Below are 12,759 nucleotides of genomic sequence, written 5' to 3'. Positions count from 1 at the left end.
AGATCTGCCTTCATCTTCCCACCTGATCCAGCCTTTTTTTTTAACATCACTGAGCCAGTCAATATTAGGTTGTGTATCTGAATGTGTGTGTTTTTCCTGGCTGACCGGTGATCTGTCAGGCCCAACAGGTCAGAGTACACCGGTGTTAAACTTTTCCCACTGGTTCCCAGTTGAGTTTCCAGTTGAGTTTCGAGGGCTGGTGATGTGTGTGCGGTTGCATCACAGGTTATGAAAACAAATCTGAGTTTATCTGTCAAGAGGATTTTGGTGCTGTTTTTCTAGGAATGATGTGGGTGGGCACAAAATGATAACGGCCTGGATAATCTGTTGGAATACAGTGCGGCCCTGCCCAAAGTGCTGCCCACAGTATCTGACCTCATAGATATTTGTTTTATCATTTTATATTCTTGAGTATTCATAGCTGTCGATGAAACTGTACTGCCATTTTAAGGCTGCACACTGTTGTGTTGCATTACTGTATAATGTATGTGATGTATTACTGTAGCCTGTACTGTGAAGCCTGCATCATACACCTGTGTGTGTGCACCAGAAGGTTCAGTGACACAATCATAGATGCATGATTTATGTAGACTTGGAACAATCACTCAAGTAATCTCTTAGGTGTACAACAGGAACTTAATGGGCAACTATTTTGAGAATCAATTAAACATTAAGGTCATTTTTAAAACAGAAATTACATGTCACTCCCTCTTTATGGATCAAATGAGTTGACGATTAATCAAGAAAATAATCAGCACATCAAAGGTCCAGTGTGTAGGATTTACTGGCATCTAGCAGTGAGGTTACAGAACTAAAACTTCTCCTGTGTGCCAAGTGCGTAGGAGAACTACGGTTGCCAATGCCACAACGCAAATTGCCCTGTGTAGAGCCAGTGTTTGGTTTGTCTGTTCTGGGCTACTGTAGAAATAAAATGGCGGACTCTGTGAGAGAGGACCCGCTTCATATGTAGATAAAAACTGCTTATTGTAAAGTAACAAAAACACATCCATACTTATTATCAGGTGATTATAAACCAAATAAAACATATATGTGAACACTATGTACCATTTCTGCCATAAGTCCCTAAATCATAATCAATAAAGAAGCTAATCACTAGTTGGAGCCCTACAGTATCTTGTGAAGCATGCAATACTTTTACGTGTGTTGGAAGATGTGGGGACAAAAAACATGTTATGCAATCTGAAATGATTAATCATTAGACACAAAAATTAAACAACTATTTTCAAAACCCATTAATAGTTTTCCAAGCAAAAATGCCAAACACTATCTTGTTCCAGCTCCTTAAATTATGATAATTGGCTGCTTTTCTTTGTTTTATAGGTCAACAAACAGAATATTTTTTAGGTTTCTGACTTGTTCTGACAAAACAAAGCTTCCCCTTGTGCTTTGGCAAATAGTTTGGGCCATTTTTTTTGCTAATTCTTTCCATTTAAGGACAAAAAATGTAATTCAGTGAGTAAAGAAAATAATCTACAGAGAAATTAATTAAGGAAATTGCACCCCAACAACATTGTTGTGAAGCATTTACCTAGCCTGGAAATCCAGACTCAAATCATAAAAAGATTTTGAGTCTGGCCCTCACCGATACACCCTTCCTACCCAAGGGGCGGCACTAACTGATGCATATTAAATGCCGCCACATACCATTGGATAGCACGATGGCCATTCAGAGCAAAAAACAAGGTGACGTATTCATTGCACTAAACCCCATTTGTTTGCCGACCAGTGGGGCTAACTGATATATTATGCGTTTGCCGTATCCCTTCGGCAAAACGGCAAAAACGTCCTTCCTGGAAACGAAGGCTTCTAGGGCAGTCTTCTGTTCCTCTCTCAAGGAAAAAGATAAGGGTAGCTGGCTTAGCGTTTCTTCCAAAGCTAAACTGAATGGACACGGTCCTTCAGCAGCTGCCATCTTGGCTGTTTACTTTTCGACTCCTGCAGCGCTGCGCCGTCGTCATCATGTTACGCCTGCGTAGAGCCCGCCTCTGTCAGATAGACTCATCTGATTGGTACGATTGGCGATTCAACGGGCTCTGCTCGTCGGGGCCAGATTCCCGTGCAGAGCTAATTCGAATTTGCTAGGGGTGGGGTATCTGGATTTCCAGGTTAGCATTTACCCACAATAAACAAAACTTGAAGGGAGGATAAAATAATATGTACAAATGATAGGTTCATTAGGATTGATGGAAAAGCACTTGACTCAAAACAGTAAACTGTTCTGGTTATCAATTTATTGTTTCAGCCATTTTAAAACATAAAACCTCAACATTCACTGGTTCCAGCTCATCAGTGGTGAGGATTTGCTGCCTGTCTTTATCATATGTGACAGTAAACTGAATATATCTTTGTCTGTTGGAGTGTTCGTCCAACAAAGCAAGCTTTTTGATGACATCTTAGGTTTTAGGATATTGTCATGAGTATTTTGCATTATTTCCTGACTGTTAATAGACCAGATGATTCATAAATTCATCAAGAACATTATAAGTTTATAGAAGATAAAACAGCCTTTTGTGATACTGTGAAGCCCTTACCTACAATGTGCAGTACCTGTATATGTGCAGAGTACCCGTATATGTGCAGGGACAAAATAATAGGTACATTTTTGGTATCTTATGATGTAATACAGTACAATACTACAACACAATCACAGCCTCTAAGTGCACCACAGAGGTGAAGCTTTACAAAAGTAGTAATTGTTGCAGGGATGTTGTATTGGATTGCATTATATTGAGCAGGTGCATTACATTGAGCAGGTGACTTGTGTCACTGTGTGGGAGTTTCTGTGACATCCAATATTGCGCTGGTGAGCCAGTGGCACAGTGGCATGGCTTTATCCTCCACAATCACTGTCATATTCCTAAAATATTTGCCCCACTTTCCTCTTATTCTTTATCTTTATTGTTTTTTGTTTTAGTGGAAGTAAATATGTGCTAAAAACAGGCCCGTACTCCACTGTAAGGCTTAGGCTTAGGTGACAGATCGGCTTGTTGATTAAATATTTGGGTCTTTGTTGTCTACAACTTAATCGCCCTGCTGTTCACCCCGGTTTCTACCCTTCATCTGTGACCCTGATGGTTGCAGGACAAAGATTGAGCCCTGACACAGACTCAGTGGGAGATGAAATAAAGTTAATCTCACTCTGGTAGATTTCAAGAAGATTACAGGGTCATATGACCCCACCTCCTCATCCTTTTCTCTCAGAAAGTAAACTGGGTGATAAGGCTCCAGTAAATATGGTCGGTTTAAGATATTTCCTGCATTGTGGCTGACTGAGAGAGCATGCAGCACACCGGCTGTCTGAATCCTGTCAGATTGGAGGAGCGACGATGTCATCGGCTCGGGCAGATTGTCTGATGGTGATGGTGATGATGTGTCAATGCTTGTGGTCAAGGGTTCCTCCAAGGCCTCATTTTCCCTCCCCGTGCTAACTCATCCTCACTCTGGAGGAGCTTCAAGTCACGATGGACGGGAGAGAGGTTACCATGGCAACCGTGGGCCCTTCTCCACTGCGTCTCTCTCGCTTGTGTTGACTGCATTCCAGAGCTCAGAATGAGAGCATGAAACCAACTTTACACGGGCCTGTCGCATCCTCTGAGGGTAGACGATGTTTGTGTTTCAAAACTGAGACATGGTAAAGGTGCACTTAAAGCTGTTAATTATTTTCTTTTAAATTGATAATTGATCACATGACTATGTGTAGTTGAAAGGGATTGCTCATGGTCAGAAAAATCACCTGACACTTCCTTTCCCCTCAGCCCTACGGAGCTTTATAGAGTCTTTCAGCTCATTGTTTTGGTTTTCTAGCCTGCAACTTTAATATGTAGTTTCCCTCTTGCAGCTCTTGTCTGCCTTGTCAGCGACAAATCGTTGTAAACCAACTGTATGCTTCCTGCTCAGCACCAAGACTTTTTAGTGAAGGCTAGGATGTGCTCTTTGACCCCATTGCAGCTATTGGGTGTGACACATGCACAGTTTAACTAAAGCTGTGATGTTGGAGTGTAACAGCAGACAGCAGTGGCAATAAAGGGATGGTGTCCACTCAGGTGTTCTTTGGGTGTGCTCTTTTCAGCCTTCAAGGGTGAGCTCAGCCTGACAAAAGTTTCTAGGACACTCAAATGGATGGCTGCCTATATACAATAGAATATCTCAAATAGAAAGCATTTGTTTATGGTCTTTATTAAAAATGTTTCAGTAATTGCAGAATTGTAATTCTATCCATATATTTATTTTTTGGATGAAATATATTCCAACCCAAGGCCGACTGCGGACACCTCAGTAAAATGAATCAATCTCCCCCACTTTCTAGGATGCTGCAGTAGCTTTCACGCCTTTCAGCAAGTGCAGACCAAACTATAATGTACATGTGTGAAACCCATAGACTATAAGGAAGGACAGCGCATCTCCACTTAGTCTCACTGTGCAAAATGAAGCCAAAATATCCCAGATACAGCTGCTACCATCTTGTACTGGTGACGTCTTTTGGAGCCAGAGTCTGCTCTGTAACGATCTCTGTGGCCTTGAGTTCCTGTCCATTTACCTGTCCGAGCAGCACCGTTGATCGCAAGCACATAGATTGGTACACGTAGCTGTCAATCATGACGTCAAAGCCCCTTTTTTTTCGCATCAAAAAACTAATTTAAACCAAGTGTATTAGAAATATGAACACTTGAACACACATTAGCATGACAAGAACTACCTTAAATGACAGAAACCGTCTTTGGGAAAAATCTATTTGATGTGTACTTTGATTTTTTAGCTCGACCCATGTCTAATCTGTATTATGGAGGGGATGGGGTTTATGACCTATACTGCAGCCAGCCACTGTAGGCAATCAAAATGTTTTGGCTTCACTTTTGGGGAGCTATAATGTTGCCCGTTTTTATTTATAATCTGTGGTCATACCCCAATGATATGATGAGATATGACACTGTGTCCCAGCCTTCATTTGATAGCCTTGCTCAGTACTAAACAGCAGACAGACACAGTTAGCAACTGGCTGGTGAACATAGTGGAGCACCTAGCAGCTAAACAGACACATATTTCCCTTAGGAGTTGATGGAGAGCAAAACAGAGCTAGAAAGAAAGTAAATATTGGACTCCAAATAAATGCTAATGTTGCTCCATATCTACTAGATGTGTAAATAAATAACTGTTTAAGTCTGTCTGTTGTGTTGTGTTCACAGCCTGCCTACAAGTGGCCAAAAAAATCAGTTATTGCAGGTTTAAGTAATTAGTTTGGCATATTAGCATAAAAAGACTAAAAAGTCACCTGCAGAAATGTAAAGTTAAACGCTTCAAGGTACAAAAATGTGTAGCCTGTGGCTTGTACATAAGGTTGCAACTTGCAACCATACTGCATGTACTGGCATTTGTGGCTGCATTACAAAAGAGGACAGCTAACAGAGATAATGATAAAGCAGCCTTATTATTACCCACCTCATTATTACTCTCCACAATACCTGCTCTAATTAGCTGGCTAATGTTTCTATTATGACAGTGTGACTTTGTTGTGTGTGTAAAATTACAGTCCATCTTAAACAATGCATGTGTACTTGTCCATAAAAGTACTAGGTGCTGTATTTGCATCAGTGTGTGACACTGAAAAAGATGAAATGGCAGTTTCTCCTTCTTCTCTGCTTTATTCTCTCCCTCCTCTCATATGTGAAGGAGAAGCTGTGACTCACTTAGATGCATCTGCCGTGTGCTTGTAGCTACACCTATGTAGGCAGCCATTCTTCATGTCGACGCACTCGCTGATACCGGCTTCATAAACAGTGTGCGAGATTGTGTAGGCTGCCCTATTTTTCTTGAGAACCGCCATGTAGGCCATCTGATACCAGGGCAACATCCTTCTGTGCTGCTTCAGTCTCCTGACATCAGAGGAACGTCTCGCCCTATAAGTATGACAGGTAGATGAGTAGCTTTGTTTAGTACTTCTTGATGTGACTGAGAGAGGAGTTGTGAAAAGATGATTTCTGCCTGAGTTACAGCAGTTGATTCCAAGGCTTACAACATGAAACCGGTGTCAGAAATTTTGTGGCTCCTGGTTTGACATTGTTCTATTTTCCCCTGTTATGATACAGCGCAGTGTCAGTATGTGCCACCCGTGGACAGAGCAAGATCATCTCCTAAAATTGTGACCTTTTTTTTTTTTTTTTTACTGTTGTGACAGCTTCGTCTTTTTATAGCTCAGTCTATTTGGGGCATTTCCAAAATAGTCTACTTTTCATGTATTGTAGTGCTTGCTTTAAGAACACTCTCCTCTTCATATGTTGCTCCCTGTTGTCTTCATCTCCTCTCCCACAAAGTCTTGCACATCAAAAAGAAAAGCGAGTGACTCCTCTTACCAGGCGGGCAGCTTTGAAAGCACGCAACTACCCAGCCTCCTCTGCAAAGTGAAGTACAACATGTCCCTACACTTGACAAGACTCACTGATGTCTGATGTGGTACAATCAACAAGGTCGGGCATCGCACTGTGCACCATGCAACTTTTTTTTTTTTATCATGGGATGCATGCAGCTGCAAGTAATCTCTGCCCTCCATCAGCACCACGTAGCCAAAATATAAACGAGTTGGAGATAATCATATCTTGATGACTGCGGTTTGTTGTTGTGTTGTCCCACATATTTAAGTGGCACTGATTATATTACTAGTACGTCTTCTGCTTCCAGTTCTGCATAAATGTGACTTTGCAAACACCTTTCCCCAAGTGACCCTTATAAAACTGCACTTGTGATATAACACATCTCAACAGTAAATTAGTTTGCTGTCTGTGTAATGCTCTGGCTCTCCTCTGGCAAGGTTACGGTGTCTGTTAGAGGGGAGATCCAGCATGAGATGTGGATAGAGTGGAGACCGATCTGGCCTGTATTCCTGCCTGCTCACATTCTGCTGAGTCAGGAGGTTTTTGTGGAAGTCAGTCAACAGCAACTCAGTGAGGCTACGAGCCAGAGGGGCTGGTGGGGAAACTGCTACTACAGCAGCAGTTGGGGCTGATGAATCTATTCATTACTCCAAACATTTTCTGCCTTGATTAGCAGACCTGCCTTTTGTTAATTGGAGGGATTTTCTTTTTAATGATGTGGCAAAACCTCTGAGGTGTAAGGAGAGGCCTTTTTGTGCCCACATGCACAGAAGTTATTGTTTAACGCCAAGCACCCACATGTGTCCTGAAACTAGTTATGGGAAGATTGCAGAGGAACGTTAGGACAAGGCTAGTTATGCTTCATCAGGACATTCCCTCTGTTTGTTTACAGCACATAAAGACAAGAGGTGTAATAATGGAGTCTGGTAGAGTGAGCGTGATAGGGACTGTCACAGTGTCAGTATTCTCATGGATAAAATATGGGTATGTAATATAAAGTACATGTAGAAATATATTCGGAACAAATCAAAATTATTTTTCCTGTGTAATACATTTGGCTTTTTGTAACAGTATATCAAAGAAGAAATAGTACGGAGTGAAGGGGCCAAACAGCAAAAACAGCCCCACACCAAAAGCACACACAAGCATGTGAACACGTCCATATGTTAGTACTTCATGTGATAGAGTGCTACATGTCCCCTGGTTTTCTGTGTGCCTGTTAGTTTGCAGCAAATTTGATTAAACACAACATTACTTAGGCATGGATGGATTAATGAACGGGTCTACCAGGCACAGGCCCAGGGGCCTGAAGGGGCAGGGGGCCCCCTCAACAGAAGGGACTCAAAATGACCGCAAAGAAACATAAATCAACAAAATGATGCAAAACAGCTGCAATGACCCACAAAGAGACTCACAGTAACTACAAAAGGGGACAAAATAACCACAAAGTAGTCAAAATGACTACAGAGGGGCCCCAAACAACTAAAAAGAGATGCAGCATGACCACAGACACACAGAAAACTACAAAGGGGAACAAAACCACAGAGAAAGAGGCTAAACAACTATAAAGTCTGTGTGTCTTGCTCCTGTGTAGGAGAGGTGGTGGGGACTTCTGCATGTCTGTGCCCAGGGGCACACTTTATCATAATATGCCCACGTATGTAGGAACATGCAGCATGTGAGCAGGGCAGCATGCTGGTGAAGTGGTTACTAGTCTTGCCTCTCAGTAAGAAGGTGCTGGGTTTGAACCTGGCTGCTGGGTGGGGCTTTGCTGTGTTGAGTTAGCATGTTCTCGTGGTTTCCTACAGGTGCTCCCACAGTCCAGTTAAAGGTCAGACTGACTTGTGATTCTAAAATGTTGTCTTTCTTTATGTGTCGGCCCTGTGCACTCAGCCTCTGGCCCAACGTGAGCTGGGGCTGGAGCCAATCCCAGGATGGATGAGATACATAGATAATGTATCGACATGAGCACCATATAAACTCAAAGTTAAAAGCTTTTTTTAATAATGCAGGACCCACTTTAGTAATTTTAAAGCTACAGATATACAATGTAGGATTTTCCTCCCAAACAATGTGTAGACTCATACAGAAGTAATCCCTCTGAGATTGGGGTTTTATAAAAAGGTAGCAACCAGGTGCCAGACCATAAGCGGCAGGCCTCCAAGAGACACAGCGCTGAAATAAATGCAAATACAGCAAGGCCAAACGCCAAACGAGAGTGAATCTGGCATTGGCTTTTACATTTTCTTGCTGGTGAGTGTGCTTACAAACAGTAACCGACTATCCTGCATAGTGTACCTTTAAGCGATGCAGGTTTGCAGTTAATGAGTTTATGTAAAACCAGCTGACACACAGTGAAAGTGGGTTTTTTGGACCTTGTTACCATGTATAGATCCAAGAGCTTTTGACATCTCCACGAGTGCAAAAACAAGATCTGACCAATGTTCAGATTATTCAATTTATATGTAGAAATATGAGATTTGAGTTTTTGTTGAAAGAGTAAGAAAATGGCAACATAACTTTGAATAATTTCAGAGAAAGCTGGGACTGACCGTGCAAACTTACTGTGTTTGGTTAACAGATACTAACCTATGGCTGCGCCATAGATCAATATTATATCAATGTCATGATATGAGACCAAATATCATGTTAGATTTTGAATCTTCATGTTATACATGGGTCCGTCCCAGTACTCACACTTCCCCGCAAAATTCGCAGGGACGCGCAAAAACAAGGGCTAGGGTGTCCCAGACTTTTGGGAAGTGCTTTACATCCCTTAAAATCCCCACTTAATTTGAAGGGCAGTGCGATGCACACCCATCTCAACTGAGGGGAGATTGAATTTCCCAGGATGCACTGTGAAACTATCCAGCCAGGCAAGTTTTTTTTCTTTTTTAAAAACAACATACCTGAAACAAATCGACCAGGAAAAGAAGGCAGCGAACATGTCTCCTATTTGCTGTGTTTCTTCTCTGTTGATTTGTTAAACAAAGGAGACAGCCAACGAAATAGGCAATACAACCACTGGAACCGGCATTTTGGAAATGAGTGCAAGACGCCTTCGTCGACGATACACGTGATGTATGTGAACACGTCTGTTAGGCTAATTTGCATTAAGTGGCATCCCAATTCGTAGGTTAAATTCCCTACCCCTCAACACTACCACTTCGTCATTGAGGGGAATCGATCTGGCGAGTACACTTGAAACCAAGGGGTACGGTTAAGGGAAGAGAATTGGGATTGGCCCAAGTCTGTTTCTGGTTGTCTTTACCTAAAGGCTGCATTACAGTAAAATGATGTAATTTTCTGAACTTTACCAGACTGTCTTAGCTGTTTTATTATTTACATTCATCCACTTAGTCACATATCTACATTACTGATGATTATTTATCAAAAAATTTCAATGTGTAAATATTTTGTGAAAGTACCAACAGTCAACCCTACAATATCATCACAATATCAATAGAGTGGTATTTGGTCCAAATTTTTTTCTCTAAAACAATGCTTTACATAACAGGGGGTGATTTTCAGTTCAGGCAAAAACCTGTTGTTCTAGACTAAGTTTTAATTGTTTACATAATGAAAAAACCACAAGAAATATATTCAAATTAACGACCCTAAACCTGCGGATGTTATTCAGGGACATGGACTGAAGCTGCTGTAACAATCTTGACATTTCCTTGACAAAGATATGAGTATTTTTGAGTTTTTGTTTCCAGCTAAAACCTGTCAGTGCTATGCTAAAAAGAAGCTGATGTTCTCGTGAAAGCATCCTTTGAATGTGTAGCCTGACATGCATTATCACTGAGGCAGCTCCCGGCACAGTAGCATGATGTCATTGCAGATTACAGTCTGGGCTCTGTGGATCGTAGCCTTGAAAGTCGCACACACTGCAGCCTCAAGTGGGTTGCCGTCTGGCGGCTTCATAGCATCGGACTCTTCCTCCCATGTTCTTCTAACCGCGCTCCCCCGCTCTCTGCTTTCCCTCCTGTTCTCTACAGTGGGCTGTTGCAGTCAGGCAGCATCATGGAGGCTGGATGTGTGGTTGCCGCGGTGATTGAAAATGCTGCCTCAGGACCCCAGGGTGAACCAGGAAGTAGTGACGTCCTTGAGGGGTGAGTTACTTCTCTTTTTCTGATTTTAATGTAAGCTGAACAGAATTATGTAAAACCACGTAGAGGCATGTGTGTTTGCATTTGAATGAGATGAATTAAGTAGGAGCAGAGTAAATGGTCAGACTGAGACATGACCCTGCCCCCAGACAGACAGAGGAAAACTGTCCCTGTTTAAAGCTCCATTAGTTCCAAAGCTCACTGTATTTCCTATGATTTTACATTGTGTCTATATAATTAGCTCTGTCAGGGTGGATCACATTAAATTACACCGTGTGTCCGTGTCCTGTGCCTCATGTCCTGATCTCATCACGCTGAATCACTGTGACAAATCCAAGGCCTGTCTCTCTCTCCCTGTCTTTGTTGCTCATAAAAGTTGAGCTGAATGAACCTCACCCTCCATTCCCGAGCACATTGAGTCACATTTCAAGTGAAGGTTTTGTGAAGCACTCCCTTGTGGGTGGATTGCCTTTATGGCCCTGTGAATAGTCAAGCTTTGCTTGCCTGAGCACATACAAAAGACACCATGGTTTCTGTTGACCCTAGTGTAGTGAAAGATGCTGCCATTTTTTCCCATCTACATCTGATTGGAAAAGATGGTTGTTTTTTATGTTTTATTCATGCCTTTCCCTCTGAATATTAGAGGTTCAAACACCACAGACCTAATACATGTAGTTTGAGCCATGCTGGTGCAATGTCATGATTTGAGCCCAAGCCACATATTGTAAATTCATCTCCCCCACTTGCTCCCTCTGGTGTACATTCAAAAAACTGCATGTCTTATTTGTAAGCCCCAGACTACATGGATGTTAGCATCATAAATGCCTCCTTTCTTGTGTTTCATTTCTTTCTGTCTCTGCAGAGATGCTCTACCATCTACTGACCTGGACAAAGATGATGCCTTACCTCAAGCCACCAACAATAATCCTCCAGAAGAGAAACAGCTACAGGAGACATCCACTGCCATGGTACACGCCCACACACACATCTCTGACTCATCACTTACACAAACAAATACATGAACACACACCAAGGGACACATTGTCATTCTTTTCCCATGAGGCTGCAATAATTGTGTAGGTGATTCACACCATGATGTCACCGCAACATGGTGTCACCGAGGTCATATGGCACACATGTGAGAGTCAGTCATCACAGTGATGAAGGTGTGAACAGGTGTAAAGCTACATTTGAGAATGTCTCACAATTAGGTTGAGAGTGAGGTGGCATGTTCGAGAAATGCTTTGGTAAAAGTGCTGTAACAATATTGTCACAGACAAGTGATGTCATCACCTCTCCCATTCAGTTTACTACTGGTTACTCCAGTTTTATGTAAATATACTCAAGAGCGGTCTGTTTTCATCTTCACCTCTGTGAGGACACTACTCTCCTGTGTGTAGAAATAAAGCCTTGAATGAGTGACAAAGCTTTTCAGTTGTGCTCTAAGTACAGTAGATTTTGTTTGCATGTATTTAGTTTTTTATTTATACATGCTTATTTTTATTTTCAAATTGGACATCATCCTGCGCACCAGTCACAAACAATCTAACCGCATTTCAAATTGGATAAACAAACAGTTAAGACACAAACAGTGCCAATATTAATAATATTAATAACAATACATCATAGACAAACACACGTCTTAAGAGCAACGCTAATGTTGACAGTTTTATCTCTATAAATAAATGACATGACATGACCTAATTATAACATAATGCCTGTTGTAATATAACCTAGCATAACAAAAACATAGCAAAGCATGACATAACATAGCTTAACCTAACAGTAGCATAAGATAATATTAGCATAACAAAACATAACTTGACTTAACTTGACTTGAACCCTTAGCTTAGCTTAGCTTAACCTAGCTTAAGATAGCCTATCTTATTTTATCTTAACCTAGCTTAACATAGTTTATCTTAATTTAGCTTAACATGGCTTAACATAACAGTCGCATAAGATAATATTAGCATTGAATAACATAGCCTAACTTAACAGTAGCATAAGATGATATTAGCATTGAATAACATAGCCTAACATAACAGTAGCACAAGATAATATTAGCATGAAATAACACAACATAGCTCAACATAACAGTAACAAAAGATAATATTAGCATAGAAAATCATAGCATAGCTTAACACAACAGTAGCATGAGATAATATTAGCATTGAATAACATGACATAGCTTAACAAAACAGTAATGTTAGCATAAGATAATATTAGCATTGAATAACATAACATAGCTTAACAGAACAGTA

The 12,759-nt window shown here is 41.2% G+C and overlaps 1 protein-coding gene across 2 annotated transcripts in view; it reads left to right on the top strand.

The window, feature by feature from the left end:
- Positions 1-12,759, top strand: part of arhgap32a (Rho GTPase activating protein 32a) — a 35,492-nt gene that overhangs the window by 450 nt on the left and 22,283 nt on the right. For both annotated transcript variants that reach the window (XM_033631625.2, XM_033631624.2), the window contains exons 2-3: positions 10,388-10,501; positions 11,361-11,466. In XM_033631625.2, the coding sequence (XP_033487516.2) occupies positions 10,413-10,501; positions 11,361-11,466 (195 nt within the window). In that variant the 5' untranslated portion in view covers positions 10,388-10,412. The remainder of the gene's footprint in view (positions 1-10,387; positions 10,502-11,360; positions 11,467-12,759) is intronic.

This window comes from Epinephelus lanceolatus, chromosome 4 (genome assembly GCF_041903045.1).
Source record: "Epinephelus lanceolatus isolate andai-2023 chromosome 4, ASM4190304v1, whole genome shotgun sequence".
NCBI lineage: Eukaryota > Metazoa > Chordata > Actinopteri > Perciformes > Serranidae > Epinephelus > Epinephelus lanceolatus.
Note: the sequence above shows the minus strand (reverse complement) of the source record. Positions and strands in the feature narration are given on the sequence as shown.